The 23,340-nt window shown below is 31.4% G+C and overlaps 1 protein-coding gene across 3 annotated transcripts in view; it reads left to right on the top strand.

Annotated features, from left to right (window-relative positions):
- Positions 1-2,139: 2,139 nt before the first annotated feature.
- Positions 2,140-23,340, top strand: part of LOC148277515 (fumarate hydratase, mitochondrial-like) — a 33,843-nt gene continuing 12,642 nt past the window's right edge. Inside the window, exons 1-3 of one of the 3 annotated variants that reach the window (XM_088232796.1) lie at positions 2,140-2,384; positions 20,574-20,711; positions 23,063-23,144. In XM_088232796.1, coding sequence (XP_088088922.1) covers positions 2,265-2,384; positions 20,574-20,711; positions 23,063-23,144 — 340 coding nt within the window. In that variant the 5' untranslated portion in view covers positions 2,140-2,264. Of the gene's footprint in view, positions 2,385-12,847; positions 12,983-20,359; positions 20,482-20,573; positions 20,712-23,062; positions 23,145-23,340 lie in introns of those variants that run through there. The other 2 variants (XM_088232798.1, XM_088232797.1) reach the window with 2 other exon arrangements.

Below are 23,340 nucleotides of genomic sequence, written 5' to 3'. Positions count from 1 at the left end.
TGTACAAAATTTACAACAGATTTTTTTTCTCATTTCATGCGTTTAAAACAGTGTATTATTTACTTTAAAAATTGTATTTGTATTATACTCATTGTATCGAAATTTTCGATGTTGTATTTCCGTTTTCCTTTTTTTTTTATCAATAAAATGATTCACAAAATCGAAATATCAGCTAGTTACTATAATTGTTTTACTCTTTATGCTATCATTTTATACACATACTGACATCTGTGTTTTATTTTTTACGAATCTGTTTTAAACTGGTTGTATTCTTTACTATTTATGTGTGAGTCAAAGATTTCCATTTTTATTATTGGTGATTTTCACATGGTATCTTAAAAATATTTGTTTTATAGGTTTAAGTTGAAAGTTTTGCATATTTTATAATTACTTATGTTACATACACTATTTTAAACATTGTCCATGCAGTAAGTGTCGATATATTTCATGACAGTGGGATTTCTCTTAGGAGGGCAATTTCTAAATTGTAATATTTTTGCTCATTTTACATGACTTTTGTTATGCATTGAGAATGAATTTGGATACTCTGTAATGTTCTCAATGTGAATAAATAAATTAATGAAATGAAATGAAAACACATCTTCTCACACACGCACGCCGATTATTCCGAGTTTTGACATGCCCATCTTCAAGTATTTGATCATACCAATGTCTTTCTCTATCTTCCCCATTTTCTGCATCCATCAAAATTCACTTGGCAAATCCTTTTACCCGTCCATTTGCTCTACATGTTTAAACCAACGCAGAACTTCTTTCGTGCTTTTGACGGTAATGCTAATCTTAGCCTTACATAGTGCACAGTTCTAAACATTTGTACACCTATCATACAAAGTTTTATCACGCTTGCCGAGAAATATATTTTGTTCTAATATATGTCTATGTAAGTAATACAGGTAATCTGTTATAGTTGTAAATAAAATTGAAATATGCTGCATTTTGTATACAGCACTGTGCTATGAGCTACATGTGTGGAAAAGGGTATGATGATTATGAAAATAAAGTGTAAGTAGGCTAGGTATTATCTTGTAAAAATAAGGTGTCCAGGTTTAAATAGAAATATACACAAAAGCGGCTTGGTTGTGTGGTTGTGATTTGTTTTCCGTGTATAGCCATCACAATAGATCTTCAGAGGTCGCAGTGACGTCAGGAGCTTGCGCAGCACTGACTCGCACCACTAAGAATAAGAATGTATTTTCAAAATAACATGACTAATTCAACAAAAAGACAATGAAGGATACTAAATTTTTCTTAGCCCAAGGCAAGGATTGAACTTACAATCTTCAAGGATTGAACCCACAAAAACCGGTCTCCGTGGTGTAGTGGTTAAGACTCTTGACCCACACATGAAAGGTTTTGTGTTTGATCCCGGTGAGAATAGGAAAATTAAATATGATTTTTCTCAAGCCTGGGTGCATTGTATTGTAATTCACCACTTTAATTAGGCCTCAAGGCCTGTTGTGCCTTTAAAGAAAAGTTCATTAATATATGGTTTATTTGCACTACAAATGCAGTTACTTAAGTTTTCTTTTTTTGTGGATTTCAAAGAACTGTCCAGCAGACTATACACTCTCATTGCAATAACATTATATTGCCTTTGGACGATGCTCGTACTTGCACCAGAGTAATATATGTATGGGTAGTATATATAATGGCAAAGTCCACCATGACAATCTTGACATAATATATCCCGACAAAATGTCAATCGCTTTTGGATTTCAATTAGAAGATGTGTATGTAAAAATTATGTTATGCAGGTAATTTTTTTGTTTTTTTTTTAATATCACAAATATTGCTTTCCATTAAAAATATAATTATTATTTCAAGCAGTGCGTATAACAGTGCGTATGAGTGATCAATTCTTATGCACCCATTTAAGGCTTATAAAAAATTATACAATAAAAACGCATTTCACATCGGCTTTGCCAGGAATCGAAGTCGAGACCTCAGGCATCGTAGGTAAACGCGCGAACCACTAGGTCACGTGGCGCACCTACCTTGCGTCGATTTACTTTTTTAGGATTTTTAGGAAAGATGAGTACCTACCAGCTGATATTTTTTTAATTTCCAGTTTTATTTACATCTGGCAATCACAATTTAAAATGTCTTATTTGGCAGATGCATAGAGCATAGATTTTGACAATTATCTTTTATCTATGACTTGTCCGTCGTGAGATTTTTTGCCTTCGTTTCAGATCAGAAACGCCGCCGGTTTTAATTTTTAACTTCAATAATAAATTAAAACTATGGCTTTGCCTCTTTTCCGACTATCTCGGGGGTGTAACGCACTTTTGTTGAGGGCAGCATGCCAACACTTTCGGGTGTCTAACGCCAGATTACTTACAACCACAAATGTTTTGGACAAGGTAATATACTTTTGTATCATTGCATAATCTAGTCGGAACAATTTAGAACTTTGTAGTTTTCAAACAACTGTGTTCTTACCATATTTTAAAAGCCTTAATATAATAACTTGTACTCTAGATTATTTTATGTATCTACTCTTTATTGAGTACTAATTTTCAATTATTATTTATATATGTTATTATTATTATGGATAACTTATATTGCGCCATTTTTGCAATAAAATACCTCAAGGGCGCTTTACATAGTGATTCTTTTGAATTTGTAATTTAATTCAAATAATTTATTTTGTTGTCACATGCTACGGATTTATTCAAATGATTTAGAGAACAAGTGGGTTTTAAGTTTTTTCCGAAACATCACTTCACTTTCACAGCCTCGCACCTCTGCTGGGAGAGCATTCCATGCCATAGGGCCTGCGACCGCAAATGCGCCTTCACTAAATTTAGTGCACTGTTTGCGTAGAGGTATAATAACTTTTCCTCTCGCCGTAGACCTAGCTGATCTAAGCATGAGACGCATGTCAGCTAGTTCATCTGGAATGCATAGTTCCCTTAGATATTTCGGAGCAGATTTGTGCAGTGACTTATACATAAGCCAACAGAGTTTATATTCGACCCTCTGTGGAAAACGTAGCCAGTGTAGTTCCCGAAGTAGTGGAGTGATATGACTGAAGAATATGATATGATATGACTGTGGAGTGATATGACGAAAATAAGTCTCGCTGCGGCATTCAATCCAGATTGTAGGCGAGTCATTTTGTTCATTGGTAGACCTGCATAGATACCATAACAATAATCGACTCTAGACACTACAAACGCATTTATTAATTGACGGGCGGCATCAATCGGCAAATTTTTGCATATTCATTTAATTTGTCTCAGCTGGTAGAAGCATGAACTTATCGTTCTACTAATTTGAGCGTCAAGAGAAAGGTCAGAATTCAGTAAAACTCCCAGTAGTTTAACGGTGGGTAAAGCGGTACTCCCTACATTGGGTAGGGCCGTATCCTGGATCAAATTCTGTCGTCTGGGTGAAGCCACCCATAGTTGTTCAGTTTTTGATGGGTTTAATGTTAGTCTGTTTTCAGCCATCCAGTTTCCTATTTTCTCGATGCATCCATCAATTAAATTGACAAGCACACTTCTCTCGCCTGGTTTGCAATAAAAATAAATCTGAGTATCATCTGCGTAGCAGTGAGACCACAATCCACATTCTATGATAATGTTCTCTATATCTTTAGTGTAAAGGAGATAGAGGAGTGGTCCGAGTACTGATCCATGTTGTACATGAATTACTTTAATTTAGTCAAATATGTAAATTTTATGCATATCAATCGTATGAACCGTTAAATATACATCTCAAAGTTATTTGGGAAAAAACAACAGTTTTTACATACATTGCATACAGAAAATAAGAATATATAGAAACTAAAATTGTGAAAACAGTCAATATAAATTTTCCACTGTGATGTAAACTATTGATTAAGTCCATTATAGGTATCAAAATAAAAGCAATTTAAAAATGGAGAAATGTTAGGCACTTAAAAGTTGCAAATAAAAAATACATAAAAAATACAAATATTTATACATGTAGTAATAAAAATAAAGTAAATGAAAATCTTATTAATTCAAAGCATATGAAAAAAAAACAGTTAAATCTTCTATATTTCATATAGGAGAGATAATTGATAATGGAATAATTGATCTGCAATCACTCTTCTATACTACATTTGGTGGACAGTAAAATTAGTACTTTATTAAATTTATAGATTTCTTCTGTATCCTTTCTGGGTTGTTTATATATATTTTATATTGGGGATTCCATATAATTGAAGCATATTCTAACTGACTTCTCACATAATATGTGTTCTATAGCAGTGTTGATGTTTTTGAAGTCATCAGACATTCACATTAAAAAACCTAGCATTTTGTATGCCTTATTAATAATTTCATTAATGTGAATATCGAACACAAGCTTGCAATCTAAAACTATTCCTTAGTCTCTAATAACGTTCTTCCTAGGAACCATTTCATTAATTAGAGCAAACTGGAAATTTAAAGGATTATGTTTACGCAAGAAAGATGCATTTATGGTATGACTATACAACAATTTAGTGTCTTGTAATTGCTTAATTATATGCATATTTCAAAATTAATTTATGTTTTTTTATTGCAAAACATACTTAATAATATTTCCTTCTCTTGGTTATATTAATATTCAAACACATGTGATCCTACACTTTTACATGTTTTATTTTTCTGTACTTAAGTATGTCGTATTGCAACTTTTTATAAATACATATTGAAGCATTTATAAAATAAGATTTAAAATTGGTAACCTGTTATCAATCAACATAACTAATTTTACCATGGAAATAGTCGGCTTCTTGTTGTAGTGTTCAGCGCATTTGCCTACCATGCAAGAGGTCTCGTGTTCGATTCTTAACATGGTTGACATGAAATATTGATTTAAAATAGTGTTTTTACTCTAGAATATTCCATAGTCCCTGGACCGGCACCTTATGCGTAAGATTGGTCACCTTACCTTCATGTAACAAAAAATGCGATAAGATACGCTGCGATTGATATACCAGTTCAGTACCCTATGCACTATTAGATGCAGAAAGGGAATGATGATGATTAAAGAAATATAAGACCAGTTACTTATTTGATCGCTTTCCCAAGGTCTTCAAACCTGGTATCTTTAACATATAAATAAATGTATTTATGCAAAAAATGTAAGGTAATAATGTAATTGAATTACTTTTGTCTTAATTACCTTTTTGCGAAGTGTTATTGGGTAAATACAACAATTGATCTAATTTGACAGGCGCAGTTCATTAGACGGCTAACTGTGAAACTGGCGGCGCAAGTTCGATTCCCGCCAGTTGCAAGAAAAAAATTCGAGAAATATTTTTTTCTCAATTAGTCTGGGTGTTGTGGTGTATTTTTTAAAACCTCTTTCCATTTCCCTCTTTCCCACCTGCTGACAAGCCTCTAAATAGAGGCTTAGCGGGTTAATCATAAAATATATATTTTTTAAATGTTATTTCAATGAGTTGAAATACATATATTGTCGTGGCTCTTCTTTTTTCAAGTTTTTGACCATCCCATCCCGGTGAACCTAATGACTGTCAATGAAGATGTTCAGCCCTACAGGAAATTGGATATAAAAAATATTTTCTTACCCGCGGTAACAATTAGAGCATTAAATTGTTTAGCAAAGTTTATTGAAATTCCATGAATTTTTTAAAAATATTTTATTAAAAACAAACTGCTTTGAAAGACGTCACTAGTTTACAACCATCCAAAGATAAGAGAGATGTGAAATGTTTCCAGTTGTCAGAAAGACAATGGACTAACTGCCAGGACTTACTGAGGAGAAGCGGAAGAGAACTTGAGATGTCACACTCGGAGTAATTTCAGAAATATAAAAACTTACTAAAATCGTAGCGCTGATAATACAAAACATTTTCTTTTGCTTATATTAATAGTTAACAAATAAAAGAAATTTTAAAAAACCACCAAACTTCCTCAGAAGACTTCTAAAAAAATATTATTTTATTTATTTATACTTTTACATTGTTTGTATTCTTTTTTTTTTATACAGAATAATGTTTCCTCACTGGGGTGTCCCGTGCCGAGGGAAACATTTTACAAAATGTGAAACATGCCTTAAATTAGCTATTTAACAAAGTTAACATAATAATAACAACAAAAAAAACTTAATTAATCCAATTAACCTAATTATTATTAACATATTATACAATAAAAAACTAAAATTATCATAAAAACAAAACCAATTTATATAGACCAATACAACAAATTTCACCAACAGTACACACATTTGACTTATTTGGCTTGATCCACTTATCGATCCGTGTCCAACCCACCTCCACTATCCATTTCTTAATAGCAATGTTATACTGTGAGTACTTACTAATTGTCCTTATGGATAATGGAAGTAGATTGTACACTTTAACCGAGTAGTAGGCCAATCCCCATTGACCGAAGGTTGCATTTATTTTTTTGCAGCATCAGGGTGGAGTATCTAGTAACTCTTGTATTTTCACCAGGGCCCACAAAACGCTTTTCTTCCGCTATATAATGAATGACCAGAATCTTATGCAGATTGCGAAGGTTAAAGATCTAGGCATCAATTTCACTAACAAACTTCAATATCATTTTAATAGTGTTAGTTCTTGATGGAATTATATTTTGAAGAAAATTACTATTAAGTACTTTCACCTCTTGATTTATTTTACCTTTAGGGATGGGATTTTTGTATTCCTCATAATTTTTTAATTTTTTATTATTATCTTATGTCTGTACTGGTATATCGTCAGTCGGCGACTAGTGTTAGTAGTTAGCGAGTAGTTTTTTTTTCAATGAATACGAAAGTCTAAATATTCATAAGGCATTTTACTCATGCAGGTCGGCAGATCATTGCAAATATGATATCTTACAAAAAATGCAAAAAAAAAATTCTTACAACATAATATAAGCAATGATGATATTATCTTAAAACATATCAATCAACATACTAATTATTTAACTAAAACTGGCGCGATTGCAAAATTCACTCAAACCCATTTAAAATCTACAGATTGTTGATTTTAAAAAAGGTTATATTAAATTTTATCCAAATGTTCTGTCTTTTTTGTTTAATAATAAATGTGTACTCATATTTTCTCCAATACAATTTGTACTGTGCATTTTAATAACATACTCTGTATTAATTATTATTATAATGAACACAAAATATTAAATCAAAAACATGGTTGTTTAAAAATAAATCAATATTATTATACTTATGACATTTTCTTAAGTGATTGTTTTTTTCGCTCTAATCCAAAAGAGATTTTTTAAAACATTCAATATATTATCAAGATTTTTTTAAATCAGTATTCTGTACATTAAAAATGTTTTTGTGTAAGTTTTGCGAAAGCGCCAGCTCTAGATAATCGACTTATACATGATTTGATTAAATGAAAATACAAAAATATAAACCGGTGTTTTAAATCCATAGCTTTATACATATACATCGAATATTATTATATTTTTACTACTAAGAATCGCAGCGAAATTCAGACGAACGCAGAAACATCCTGTGTGTATTTTATTACCATATTATCATTAGCAACTAACAAAGCAATAGTTGTCTACGTCACGCTCATAAGCGCGTCTGAACGCGAGAGAGACAGATAATAAGATTAATAATAGCTTTTCATAATGCGTATGCCGTGCGATGTCATACCATGAGCTTATTGACAGACACTACACAATGCGTTTGTGTAAGTATTGCGAACGCGCCAGCTTAAAAAAATCCACCAGTTTGTACAAGGTGTCCAGCGGCAAATTTCAGATTTTGAATTTAAATCATGTTCGATATTAAGTGCGGGAGAGACGCGGTAGGGTGTTTTGGTATCGTGAGCGTTGTGGATTTGTCAGGCACTGTGGAGCGTCGGACATGAGAGCAACGTGCTTACGCTATTCAGGCGTATCCAACAAATGACTGTTCGCCCTAATGGGCTTGGCGTAAGTTTTGTGCTCGCTTCAACATTACCCCGCATTCGTAATACGCCATTGACTAAATTAATTGAGAAAAGGGTAGCACAGTTTAGAGCTTCAACAATAAACGAACCGGGGCCTGGTCCAAGACCGACGCACTGTGGACGAAATTTCAAAAAACCCTGAATTAAGTGGTTTTCAAAACTTAAAAAAAAAAAAAAATACTGTAGTATTATAGCCTATGTAAACTTTGTGTTAATTTATTTCGGTCAAAAGCGCATAATGGCAGCTTGACAACGACGTAAAATGGGCCGTACACTAAATATTTGGTATTGCATTTTTCAGTTCGCTTTGACGCTTGGGCAAAGGCAGTTGTGTATTAAGTGACTTATGGAGAAATTTACAACAACTGGTTATGGCTGACGTTTTTCAATGTATTCTTCATTCAATTTATTTAACTTTATCAAATTATCATATGCTAGTGAGATTTTAACCTCCATTAAATGAACCACTAATTTTGTCTTTTTTGTGCGTTTTAAACGCATATTTCAATAAGCGTTTAGAAACGAAACCCTATTTGTCCCCATTAAAGAATAGATACGTAATATAACTTGTAGTCTTAGCTTTTATGCCATATATAAATTGTTGTCATCTTTTGTCGTCTCTTCAACACTTTTGTTATTTTTTGTAAAGTCTGTTTATATTTCCCGTAAAGAATTATTTGAAGCATTAAGAGAACGCGGTGCATTCAATGCCAATTCTATGAAGTCGAAGGAGTTTTTTACTAAACATATATCACAAAAAACCACATAGTGGCAGATTTGAACATTTTGAATAACAAATTTTACAAAACTATTTTTAAAAATTCTAAACAATTGAAGAGATGTGAAAAAACCTGCAATTTAATTTTGAAGTTTGAAAAACGTAATTTAGAGTGGTCGCAAGAAAAAATAGTACTCTTCAAATCTTTGGGTAAACCAGCAAAAGTGATTTTAGATCGAAGCAGAAAAAAGTGCAAGATCTGCTTCAGACTCGCAGTCCTGATGTACTCCAGTTAGCAACAGAAATTAGTTTTCGGAGCGTGGGAAAAAGTGATGCTGCAAAGCTCGTTCAGCAACTAACATTTTCACCCCGTCAAGCATCAAGGATACGTCAAGCTTTTTTGAAAATCTATTACATATTTCATACCGCCTTGAAATTAAATTCTGGCAAGTCTGTAGACAAGAAAATAAACAAAAAATGCATTAAGAAAGATGAACATTATTAGCGAGTTTCGAGAAAAAACTGGGTTACTGGTAGATATGCCGAAGCAGGGCTTTGGTAGTACTAACGATGGCAACACTGCTTGTCGGTTTTTTTTACAGTCTTATTCTGTCTTCAGAAATAACAGGTATCGATGCTGATCTAGTATGGCGATTTTCGGTCATTTTGAAAGTTATATCCAGTGGATATGACGTCGACGAAAATAGTTTCTAAATTAAATAGTATGCTTTAGACACTTCCAGACTTTATGTACATCTATATGATTGGTACCCCATGCCGACAAGCGTTCCTAAAATGCTTGTACACGGTGCATCAGTGATGAAGTTTTTTTTACTTCTGATACGACAATTAAGTGAAGATGTACCAAAATCGAGACACAAACAAACAAAGTACTACCGAGAACACCATAGCCGAATATTTTCCAGAACAAGCACCAATCAAGAGATATTGAACAATTTGATAGTCTCATCAGACCCAGTAATTTCTTCTATTCGACCACTTCCTAAAAAAAAGTTCTATATTACCTGCTGATGTTTTAAGTCTACTAAGAATTCCGTCCAATGACACTGAAAACTTTAGTGATGACTAAAGACAACGAAGATGCTTTTAACACTTAAGTTGTCTACCATTTTTCTTTTAAAATATTTACTATCCCACTTGTTGCTCGTGTTTTCGTGTTCATAGACGTAATTAAAATATGTAAATTAAAAACAATATGACTCACATGTATTCCTAGAAATGTGTGTATCTTAAAAATGCACTATTTGTTTTTTCAATTCTTAAGTAAGAGTAGATTAGTCATTTAAGCCTTAAACTACTCGTTACGCAGTATTAAATATTTATAAATGACCGATTTTTTTTTTCTTTTCATTCTTAATCAAAAAATAATTAATTCGTATTTTTTCTGAATTTCGTCCACCGTGCGAATTTCGTCCACCGTATCGACCGAAGAAAACGTGCATCGTGTCAGTGATTCTGTACTCGAAAATCCGCGACTTTCGACCCACAAAAGTTCCACCTCTAAAACATCTAAATCGTGCAGAAGTTACAAGATAATGATTATGAATCAAGAAAATCGTATGCCGAACAGATATTGGAGAGATTTTCGACTATCGAATGGGGAACATCTTCTTTAGGGATGAAGCACATTTTTATCTCGACGGTTGTCAATAAACAAAACTGTCGCTACTGGGGTCCACACAATCAAGAGTCACTGTTTGGTGTGCCGTTTCAGCGAGATGCATTAGGCGCAGCCGTGACCGTCAATAGGGAAATATCACCTTTTTAAAAATCATTTTTAAAGTAATAAAGGTCTATAAAATACTGTCCAGTAAAAAAAAAAAAATGACAATTATTAGTAGCATAAAAAATATTTTTAAATTTGGAATTTTGAATTCCCGCTAAAACGGTCATTCTATTGGCCACGCTCTTAATACGTCACGATTCATGTTTATTTGTTCTGACCATTCAAATTTGTTTTGAACGTTGTCACGAATCTTGACGTCATAACTGTCATGGCCAAACATGTTGCGTTTTTCTAGCGACGTATTTTTTTTGTTATTTTTTAAATATATGTATAAAAATACAATTAATGATTCTACATCCGGTTCATATATTTTTATCGGTATGAAAGATACTGCGAAATGATTGACACGTTTTTTTAGACAACACGTTGAAGGTGGTTCTTTTTTTAATCGAAACACACGGTTTCAACAAGATGGTGCAACTGCTCCCACAGCCCGGCCATCGATGAATGCAGTTAGGGCATTATTCCCATGGAAAGTGATCTCCAGATTTGGCGACGTCACCTGGCCCGCAAGATCTCCCGATCTCAGTCCATGTGACTTTTGTGGAGCTATCTCAAAAGTCTCGTCTACAAAAATCACCCTGCCAGTATCGCACAGTTGAAAGACAATATCCGATCTGAAATAACCGTAATTTCCAGTGGATTGTTTAGGCGTGTTTTTGAAAATATACGGAATAGGTTGGAGGAGTGTGTACAAAACAATGGTCGACATTTAAAAAAAATAAATCCGCTTTTGTCTTCTATTTATAGTAATAAATAGTTTTGATTTATATGTTTTCGTTTTTTTTTTTTAAATAAATTTTTAAAATCGGTAATCTGCCGCGGACATTAAATTTGTATTATGTACGACCGAAGGATAAGTAGTATTCACAACAATAAACAGATGGCAGAAAATGGGTAGCTTTATGAGCAAACATATAAAAGTATGTATTTGGTTTATTAATTTATATGTGGATTTATTGGGGACAAATAAATAGTAAAAAAATAATTCTTTGAAAAAAAAATTAATGTTTCAAAATCGGTAGAATTTCTATAAAAGTCGGTATGGTTGGCATTTTTAATTACCGATTCTTCGCTATTCAATGTTAATCGCTTACTAATATAACTTTTTTCGTAAATATTTTTTTTGCACCACAACAGGCCTCGAGGCCCAATCACAGTGGTGATTTACTGCAAAGTACACCCAGGTTTGAGAAAAATCGCATTTAATTTTTGTGTTCTCACCGTAAATCGAATCCGGAACCTTCCGTTTGTGAGTCATAAACACTACACCGCGGAGGCCGTCGGGATATTTAGTGTATTATATATGTTCTTTTTTTCTTTTTTCTCTGCTGCCATTGGCATGTTTTTATATCTTTAAACTACTTTTAATTACTTATATTATATATGTAAATAAAATCAATATATTGCTGCTCGTACTATAATGTGTCATTAATTTTGAAGATGTTTTTTAAATTGACCTAAATTTATTGTCCTATATTTCACTAAAGATTCTTCTCATCGTTTCTTTGAATCCCTTAAAATAAATTTGTGTTTATTTTTTTCCTGTTTTAAAAAAATGTTATTACTATTTTATTTTATTTTTACATCTGAGCATGTTTTTCATTATTTATTTCCATTCTTAATTTTTAATTACTCTTACAAATTTTCTGCATTTTTAATATTATTTCCATTTGTAAATACTCACTACAAACTACAAACCTTAAAATATCTTTTTTTCACTTAAATTTTAATTTTTAAACAACTTTCATTTAAGTTTTCTTTTTCCTTCTCTTTTTTATGCTTTCATAATTAACCTTACATATAATTGCTTTTTAATATGGAAACTTCACTGGTCCATTAGAATTAAGTCTAATTGTGTAAAATATTAAACTTTGTAACTGTACTGTATGTTTCCTGAATAAAAGAAAATAAAAAATAAAAAAATGTAAATTTTGTGTGGTTTTGGTAGCATCAGATTATTCTTTATTACATTTAGATTGCTCCGAACAGCAAACAATAAATTGTGAGGCTCAAAGAGGCAAAATTTCACAGTGCCCGAGATCCTAATTAATCAACTGGGGGCCGCCGGGTCGTTAAAACGAGGCCCGAAGGGCCGATTACATGAGGCCCGAAGGATCGAATTTCCTATCATGTGACAATCAGCCACAGTCGACTGTTGCCTGTTGCCTGCTAGTAATTATTATTGTGATCAAACTTGCGTAGTTTTCTTAGCAAATATTTATTAACATGTTCTTGGCTTTATAAACACACGTGTGGCCGGTTCGCTAGTAAATGATAAACATTTTTGATTCTTTGATACAGCCTTAATAAATTTAAACCGGTTCTCAGTAAAATTCATTAATTTAAGTCTGGTAACAGTAGCAAACAGCACACTCCTTAGTTGCTTATGAAACTAACAAGTGAACGGTCGTGTGCGCCCGAATAAATTACATAAGTTTTATCTGAGGATTTGCTTATTTTAAGATTATAATTACAATTTCGATAAGATAAAGTTAAAATGACGACGAATTCTAAGGTAAAACTATATTGATTTATAAACTAATGTTTGTTATTTCATATACAGAAATTTATTTGTTTACAATGATTATGCAGGCGTGTGTTCTGCGTTCCACATATTTATTATCTATTTGTCCAGAGGGCTTACTTACGTAAACGTCATTTCTTATAAAGCTATTAATCTAATGTTTAATTTAATAATCTTTATTAATCTAATATTATTGTCGCTAAACATGACCAGGGCCCTGATTAAAATGGGAAGTTAATAGAGTCATCTCCGACTGTCTATAAAGAAAAACCGATATTTGTGTACGAAAAAGAGTATATTTGCACAAACATTTAAAATATCTTCGTCGGTAACCTATAATTGTACATGTTTAGAAGAAAAAACTGCATGATTATTCTGGTTTTCATACAGAAAACAAAATTTTATTTTGTAGATAAAATTTAAGATAAACGATCACTTCCCATTGTTATCGGGGCCCTGGTATGATGATATTTTTTGCACACACATACCGGTTTGAGCCCTAAATTATCAGATATCTAAAAAAAATACAGAGAAGTTGATGAATGAAATATAGAAGTAAATCCAATTATATAGAAGTATATCCTGTGACATGTTCTTGACTGATTTTTATAATATATTCCTTGTTTAAAATCGCTTATTTAAGTTAACGAATGCATTCCGGTTTATAACTTAGTATCTAAATATTATTCAAAATAATTAATATTTGCCTGATAAGAATATTTACTATTGTTTTTTTTTTTTAAATTATGTTTAATTTTACAGTCAATTTCGATACGAGATATTAATCTCCATAATGAATGTTTTATTTTTTATTGTAGAGAAAACAATAAAAAACACTATTTTATTGGTTGAAAAGATAAACGTAAAATTTCTCGTACAAAAGTAAAGGATCTATCAGCAGCGAAATTAAACATTTAATGTATAATTATCATAACTTTTAAACCTTAACTAAATTAATAAATACATCACTATTATAGACTCGACAAAATATTCGAATTTTGTATTGTACTCGTACAAGTAATATTTTCTTCATAATATTGCTTATTATGTTGTAGATTTTCAATAAATAAATCATTAAAAAAACAATGATTTCAAAGCATGCACGTATGATTTGATCGGTGGAATATAAAAAAACATGATTTTTGATCGACTCTTTTACATCTATGCTATCGACAGACGGATTGATAAATTCAACTCGAAATTTTCGCAAAAAAATCTTATTTTTTAGTATCTTGAGTTATTTTCATTGCTAATATATAATCAAATGTACTTTCTACAATATTACATACAAATATTTCAATTTTCTTATGAATAGTTTTTTTTTTATTCTTTGTAATTTTTTTATACATTTAAAATTCATTTCATCATCACCATTCCTCTTCCGCACCTAATGGTGCATAGGGCACTGCATTGGTACACCGATCGCAGCATATCTTGATCATTTTTGTCACATGAAGGTAAGATGATCGGTCTTACGGTTCAAGTGGCATTCCAGGGACTATGAAAAAATTCTAGCGTAGAAACACCTTTTTTAAATAAATATTTCATATCAATCATGTCGGGAATCGAATCCGAGACCTCTTTCACGGTAGTCAAACGTGCTGGCCACTACACCACCAGGCCGACTTTTATTAATTAACTTCATAATCAAATTTAAATTTATTTTAGCAGAGAGGGAAAACATTTTTGAGAAGGGAATATGGAAGTCTAGGCATTTACAGGGCTTATGACCTGTCATTGACTGGTTTAAGTTGCATTAGTATTGCAGTAGTTTTATTTCCTACTGCAATACTGCATGCATTCTGCGCCAATATCGAATTAAATTATTTTCTTATTTTTTTGTTGCAACAAAAAAAAGCTGCGACGCTTCATTTGCAGCTCACATTAAATATTTTATTCTATGTGAGATCATTAGAATTTATTTTTTGCTTTGATGAATTATTTTTTTGTTTTCTCATTTCTCCCTTTCCTATTATATTAATTTATTATAAACGGACATTCATTTCTAAGTCATATTTATTTAAAAAATCTGAATGTTGAGCTCAGGGGCGCCTTACTGATCGATTAATTTCAATGTTATCACAATGAAAACATGTTTTTCAAGCTCGAAACCTATTCAGAAACCAATCGGTTACTTCCATAACAGGCAGGTACGAGGGTTGCTACTTAAGTTTTGAGATAGGCAAGTAAAAACAAATATTTATAATCGAAAATGGCTTTATTTTTTTTTTTAATATTCTCCTTTAAGATCAATACACTTTTGCATGCGTTTGAACCAATTTTCAAAGCACTTTTTCCAGTCCGATTGAGGTACCTCCAAACATGTGATATGAACGTATCAACCGCTTCTTCAGTTGTCGAAAAACGTTGACCTCGCAATTTATTTTTGATATGCGGGAATAAGAAAAAATCATTGGTTGCCAAATCAGGACTGTACGAAGGATGACCCATCAATTCGATGTTTTAAATGCTCAAAAATTCACTTGTTTGAGCTGATGTGTGACAGCTTGCATTGTCGTGGTGGAGAATGATTCGTCTTCATTATGTCACATGACGATCTTGTTATATCAGTTCACGCAAAACGTCGATTTTTTTGGCACAACAGCCGATTTTGGACCACCCCCACGAAATTCGTCCTGTAACGAAGTGCGACCACGATTGAATCCAGAAAACCGGCTAAACACGGTGGCTCGAGATAGTGCTTCATCACCAAAAGTAGCAGCGAGTTGATCGGCACATTGTTGTTGGTTTAATCTACGTCGAAAGTCATAGAAAATCATCGCACGAAAATGTTCACGATTTTGTTCCATTTTTTTAACAAAATTAATTTTTCAAGTATCTGTAAACAACACACATATCACTCGTATGACAAAACGTTCGGAGTGCATTTACCATTAAAAATGGCCATCTTTACGATGGCAATGTCAGATTTGACATATTTACACTGGTGTTGCCATATCTCTAAACTGAAGTAGCAACCCTCGTAATTAAGTAGATTAATCCAATTTTCCATGAATATATTATGAATTATGAGCATCGCCACTTTAGGAGCATAATATGCATCCATTATTGTATTTACCTTAGAGTTTAGGCCCGTTTTAGTTTCGCGGTTTCGTGGAGTTTTAAGGTTCGAACCCCTCTGTACCACAACCTGATTCCCATTTTTAGCGTGCTTATTTACGGCTTTCATAGTTTCAAGACTTTCATGTTGAAATATTTGAATCAATTTTTTTAAAAATCCCTTTCCGCGCCTAATGGTGCATAGGGCGCTGCATTGGTACACCAATTTATGCGTATCTTGATCATTTTTGTTACATGAAGGTAAGATGCTGAGTCTTACGCTTCAGGTACCAGTCCAGGGACTATGAAATATTCTAGTGTAAAAACACCCTTTTAAATAAATATTTCAAATTAACCATGTCGGGAATCGAACCCGAGACCTCTTGCATGGTAGGAAAACGTGCTGACCATTACACCAAGAGGCCGAATAAATAATAAGAACGCAAATATTTTTTCCCTTTAAGAATAATGTCCGTACATAACGTTAGTACGTTTTGGGCCTTACTTATAAACCTGGTATAAAGTTACGCCTAGGCATAGTGGTAGAATAAGGATTGTATTCCCATCCTATAATAAGGATGGTATTCCTCTCCGAATACTACCACTATGCCTACGCGTAACTTAATACTAAGTTTATGAGCAAGGCCCTTTATGTATTTGGAGAGATATGTACGAAAGGGGGACAAATCTTTTTTTTGGGATGGGATTATGTATGTTTCTACTTGAGTTATTTGATATTTTTTGGTATTTTTCTTTTATACTTCAGAAATTATTTAACATACAATGGGTCTCAAACTAATAATAAGCCGACAAATTTCATGAAACATGTTTTAGCCAAAACATCATCATCAATAAAATAAATATTCTAAACACAGTTTTAGTCTCAAACTGTAGTCATTGTTAATTTAGTGGAAAAAGTGTTTTCTGGTAAAATATTGTTTTTTTCGGTTATGATGTTTTGGCCATCGTTGCTCGATACGCTTATTCGATCACATTAGTTTAATTTTAGTCAAATATATTTATTTATTTTTGAGAGATAAATAAAACCTCTGTTTTATGAACCACTTTTTATTGACACAACCGACTAGTTTCGGCAAGATGTCAAATTGCATGACAAATTGCAAACACATGAGATGTCTCAGCAATAACAATTTTTCGGAATTTTCTGACCATATTTGGACACATAACCTTCCTTTTATTTTGAAGACGGAATCGAAATATTGCATTTAAACAATGATACTAAATAATTTGGAAATTCTTTAATTTTATAAATAATCAATTTAACTTGAGCCGAAGCCCTGTTTTTAATATTTTATTTTTTAATATTACCTTTAACACAATTACCCCCTCCCCTATCTCTAGCCCACCATAAACACAATTACCCCTTCCTCTATCCTTATCGACAACCACTAATCTGTTCACTGTTACCTTTATACATATATATTATGTATGTTTAGTTCATAGAGTTATAATATACCAGAAGGCGCGTAAAATCATGTTAGCATACATCTCACTGTGTTTAAAGGTCGGACATCCTGCCTGCGCGCATGCGTAAAGTGGCTGCGTAATGTTACCAGACCGCAAACAATTTATTATCATAACACAAATATAAGAGAATTTTTTGTAATGTTAGGTTTTACCACTAAAAATATTTTACTGTCTGGACTATAAAAAAAAACAGGTACTTTTATTCGGCACACATAAAAAAAATCATTAAATAATAATTTTGTTATTTAGTAAATTAATACCGTTTAATACTATACTAAGGTTTATTAATAGAAAGCCGAGTAAAAAAAAACAACTACTCTGGCAATACTAACAAAATGTCTACCTTGATTATTTAACAATCTGACAGACGGTAAAGTAATCGAATTCTTGAATAACATTATTTATGAATTCGCTACTAACACGTGGAATGTGATTCCACCCTATTCCCATTTAATCCTAGCAGTATTTTGGCATTTACAAACGACATAACATAGCATAATTTAATTTAAATCGGCAGTTGCATACTAAGCGACGTCTACAGAATAAGTTATGGCCAAAACGTAAAACTTCTCATTTATGAGTAGTTTAGTCGGTTTTAGTTTGATGCGCGTATCCGGTTTCTGGACTTTTATAAATCTAAAAAAAATGGTTTAGTTGTTAAATAACCCTGAAGCTGGCAACGTGTAGTTGCCGAAACTAGTCGGTTGTGTCAATAAAAAGTGGTTCATAAAACAAAGTTATTTTATTTATTTCTCAAAAATATAACTATGATCCACAAAGTCAGTGCTCCAATATCCTAGATAAAATATAATATGGCCTTACTTATAAACCTGGTATAAAGTTACGCCTAGGCAAAGTGTTAGAATAAGGATAGGAATACAATCAGGGTGGTATTCCCATCCGTATTCTACCACTATGCCTGGGTAATACCAAGTTAATGAGTAAGGCCCACAGTATTTAGTTTGGTTTAAGTATAATTTATAATAACGTCAGGAATTTGCTCCGAAACAAAATCCAACCAGCGCCAGCTGTCAAACTAAAAAACGGACTTATCTCTATAATGCTGGATACTAACATGAGCAGAAAAAATAGAGATAATTTCGGTAGGTACGGATGTAAATGAATGAATGAAGGGTCAAAACTGTGTCAGCAATGTTAGCATAAATTGCATTATATACGAGTAGGTATGATCCGTTTATGGTTCAATGATAAATCTGTTTACAGAAAAGGTTAGTGTTTGACTTTGATAATATTTATCTTTTTACTTGTGCTTTGCACGTTATAATCTTGAAAAAAATAGGGTATATATTTACAAATCTTGAATAACATTGTTCATATATTTAATATTAAAAGCGGATTTTTACGATTCTGATTATATAACTATAACAAAACGGCTCGCAGTTGGCGTCACGTCGTTTTGGCGTCACACATCATGCCCGCCGAGTGCGCTTCTAAAAACATTGGGTATAAGTATAGCGCGGTAACGTAATACGTGCCGTTTGTCCCATAGGGTGCGAATCGTTTTTGGGTAATTCTAAATTTGCAATAATACCGTTTTCCATCATAATTTTTTGTTTATTAATTTTTTCAAATCGTAAAAATACCCTATCATGTTTTTTATTTCTTTGTTGAGACCTTTACCCAAAATATGATAATATCGGCCTAGTAGCTATGCACAAGAGTTTTCGTTCGAAAATATTTGTACAAACTCAATTTTAGCATAATTGTACGCACTACGACCTACAAACGAATATTTTAACTTTCACGAAACGAAGTCGCAACATGCTATGATCTAAGCGATATTGAAAGTTGCGTTTTTTTTTGTTTAGAGTTTTTTATCAACGTAACCATTTTGTGTCTGCCGGACCTAAAAATATAGCAATTTTAGGTGACTGCCTGCCTGTGGAAAGAGAGAGAAAGGGTTTGTCCGCTTCGTGGTCCAATGATAAACTTGTTTGCCTACCATACATGAGATCGTGGGTTCGACTCCTGTGAAATTCATTTTAAAATTATTTTTTCCATTACAATGTTTCCTAGTCCCCGGACTGGCACCTGAAGCATAAGACTGATGACCTTACATTCATGTAATAGTAAGATATTTTTTTTTTTAACTAATAAAAAACTGGGTACCTCATTTTCATTATTTTACATCATGTTGTAGACATTTTTTTTTTAAATACTAGCTTCGTGATATACAGTCACGTATTTTTGCAATGGCTAACACAAAAAACAATAATTGTCTGTCTCTTACTTCAATACTCTTTTTAAAAAAATCTTAACATAAAAAGTAGTATTCTTTGTATGTGGTATGTAGATGCATAAGTATTTACATAATATACAATATACACTATTATTATTTAATACACATCCTCTTTTTACTACCTAAACCAATTTGGGATGGAATGTTTTTTTACACTCTTTAAAAGAATTATGACCCATACTCTGTATTATTCTACAATTTTAAAATTTCGTCATTCATGTATTTATAGCTTATGATGAAAACTTATATAAATAAAGTGGTATGACCCACATTGAATTTATTAAAAAATAAATAATAAAAAATATTTTGTTTTAAATTAATGACCCAAAAATAGTTTTAATAAAATTATTTTTAGTACCCTTCATATATTTTTTAACCTCCAGTTATTAAAAATGATTTATAACTTCTTAATTAATACACTTGTAGCAATTTAATATTTATCTACTCAAATAAAAAACTATTACAATACATACAATTATAATTATAATAAATACCTACCCCAAAATTCGTCACCCTAAAAATAAATGAACCACAAAAATTGATTGAATATTCCAATATCAAATTATTATTTTAGGCAGTCAGAATGCATTATTCAGTATTATTTTAAAATTATTTTGAAGTTAATCAATGTTGATCAATGTTATAACAGATGTTTAAGGTCATCATGTCGATTATAAAAATCGTATGCTTTTTTCTGTATTTTTATTTCTCTCTGTTACTAACCTACCTTCTATATATCAAATTGAATTTAATCAAATCATTTCTATTTTTTAGGTGTCTGGCAACAAATCTGTCCGAAAGGAATCCGATACGTTTGGAGAATTAGAAGTGGAAGGAGATAAATACTATGGAGCCCAAACTCTTCGATCCGTTATGAATTTTCCCATTGGCGGAGATTCAGAGAGAATGCCTGTAAGTAATTAAATGTAAATGTTTCTTAATTATGAATTTGATACAAAGGTATGAATTGGTTAATAACTTGTAGAACTTTATGTTGATCATCCAATGATATATAATTAAATAGACACCTTACAAGCGGATGGATGAGGAAATGCTTTATTTGCATTGCTGTGAAAAACAGAACACATGTATTAAATAGTTTCATTCGATAATGCAATTCATTTTTTTTTTTTTCACATTATAAACAATAATTAATTAGAAAAGTAATGTGACCTCACTGGGGTTACCCGTGCCGAGGACACTTAACAATATATTTTTTTTTACATGTGAGAATATACAAAGAAGACTAAATATATAGAGAAATAACAAAATGTTCAGACAGTTTTTAATTTATGTATACCTATATTATTAAACGCAAAATGATAGAACAAAGACATAATATAAACTATAAATTTGTGGAGCAGGTGATTCAATATTGGTTTGGGCGAATGAGATAATCCATTTTACTTCTACCAAGCTTCACTATCCATTTTTTTATAGTCTTTTTGAACATTTTCTCATTACTAATTGTTTTAGTGGACAGTGGGAGTTATAGATTTTAATTGCATAATGCTCGAAATCATTTTGGCCGAAAATGGTATTAGTTTGTATTTGTTTAAGTTGTCTTTGTGTTAAGGATCAAGTGACTTTATTATTTTTATGTGTTATATTGATGGGGTTATGTCTTTCATTTAAATAAGAATAGTTTTTGAATCTGTAAGTGAGTATTGCTTTAGCATATAATGACTTTGGTGTCATAAGTTGTGATTTGTGGAATATTTATTCAGTAGATGTCTGTGTTGGGACTCTTAGTATTATTTTAATATGGAATTAAATAATTATATACCATATTAACCCTAATATAACTGGAAATCTGAAAGTAGGGCACACAAGAATATTCTTAAATTAAAGAGTTTGACACATGTGTCTTAACTTTAAGTCTAAATTTTGATATGAATTTAATAAACCTTTGCCTAATTTATTACTACACAATTTTACTCAAGTTTAAAACGGTTTATCATTTTTATTTTTTTATTTTATTTTACATTTGTTATTCTACATTATATATTAATTTAATTTCCTTCTGAATATTAATAATAAAAATTGAAAAACTAACAAAAAGTATAAAAAAAAAACTAAGGTGTAAAATAATTATGACAAAAATAACAGATTCTAAAAAATATACTGTCTTATAATGGGGAAGCTATCCCTAGTTCGGCAGTTTAGATGACTCACCAGCAAAAAACTAAACATATGTATTTATACTTTTACTACTCATTAAACCTATTGTAAATATAACTAAATGTAAGTAACTGTAATAAATATGTAACCATTGTGAAATAGACATTTTTAATACGACAATTATCAATTTTAAAACGTTCTTAAATGCACTGTTTGAAACTAATTATTAATGTCGTAATAAAACTTTCTTTTTCATACAATTCTTTCTCTGTTTTTGATGTGTATTATTATTTATTATTATCTTTTTCTGAAATTGATGTATCAAATATTTTTTTGTACCAGATATTATGTTATTATCTTATATATACTTACTGTAAACTAATTTTTATTAATTGTTTTTAACAATAATTTGTTGATACCATTTTTTTTATACTTATAAGTATATGTAAATGTATTTATTTTTTTGTTTGAATTCTTTACAAGTTATTTACAATTTGCTTTTTAATTCAATTACTTTTCTTGTATCCATTTAAATTTTTTTTCTTTTTTACTATGTAAAGTTTCACTTTTTATTTTGCATGGCAGTATGCTTTTTATTGTTTCTACATGTATACAAAAAGGCGTTGTTTATCTTTGAAATTTTTACTCACTATGTTTGTACTTACCTGTATATTTTTTGTAAATGCCCTTGGGCGTATTGTAAAATTAAATAAATAAAATAAATAAATAAAATAAATAAATAAAAAATAGAAAAAAATAACACAATGCTTTTACTCAAAATGTTTTCTAAAAAAAACAAAATTGCTTTATATTGAATTGTGATGTTTTTAAGTACATTTTTCATGATTTTAAAGTATATAAATAATAACACTGATATCCGGTGTTATAGTTATGGTAACGAGTTACACAGAAATATGAACTAAGGAAATATGGATGTATTGTATATCTCTTCCCACTTGAATGTGTGCATGTATATTGTGATTTGTTCTCTTTTTTAAAAATTGTCGGGAGCAATGCAATATCTGACAAATTTAAGATACAGTTTTCAAGGGAATGATGTTTCTGTTTATTATACATCACAAGCCGCAATTCATGTTACAAGCACTCTTTAAAATAAACTTATTTTAATGTTTCTGTTTCAGTACCCTGTTATAGTTGCTATGGGAATTTTGAAGAAAGCAGCTGCTGAAGTTAACATTGAGTTTGGCCTGGATAAAAAAATTGGTATGTTTTTCATTCGGTTATTGTATGGACTGAGAAAATTTTGAGCCATCTGAAATTGTATTTTAAAATCCAAACATTTAATTGTACCGCAAAACTTCTCTAAACTGTATGTAAAACATTGATAAGTAAAAACATTTTTAATACACGTAATTCAGTAGAAAAAAACCCACGTGTTTCCTGAAACAGCTTTACTAGT

Source organism: Micrasema longulum, unplaced genomic scaffold (genome assembly GCF_059751315.1).
Source record: "Micrasema longulum isolate JH-2025_06_02 unplaced genomic scaffold, ASM5975131v1 h1tg001021l, whole genome shotgun sequence".
In the NCBI taxonomy this organism is placed as follows: domain Eukaryota; kingdom Metazoa; phylum Arthropoda; class Insecta; order Trichoptera; family Brachycentridae; genus Micrasema; species Micrasema longulum.
The sequence above is the reverse complement of the archived record's forward strand: the minus strand, read 5'-3'. Positions and strand labels throughout refer to the sequence as shown.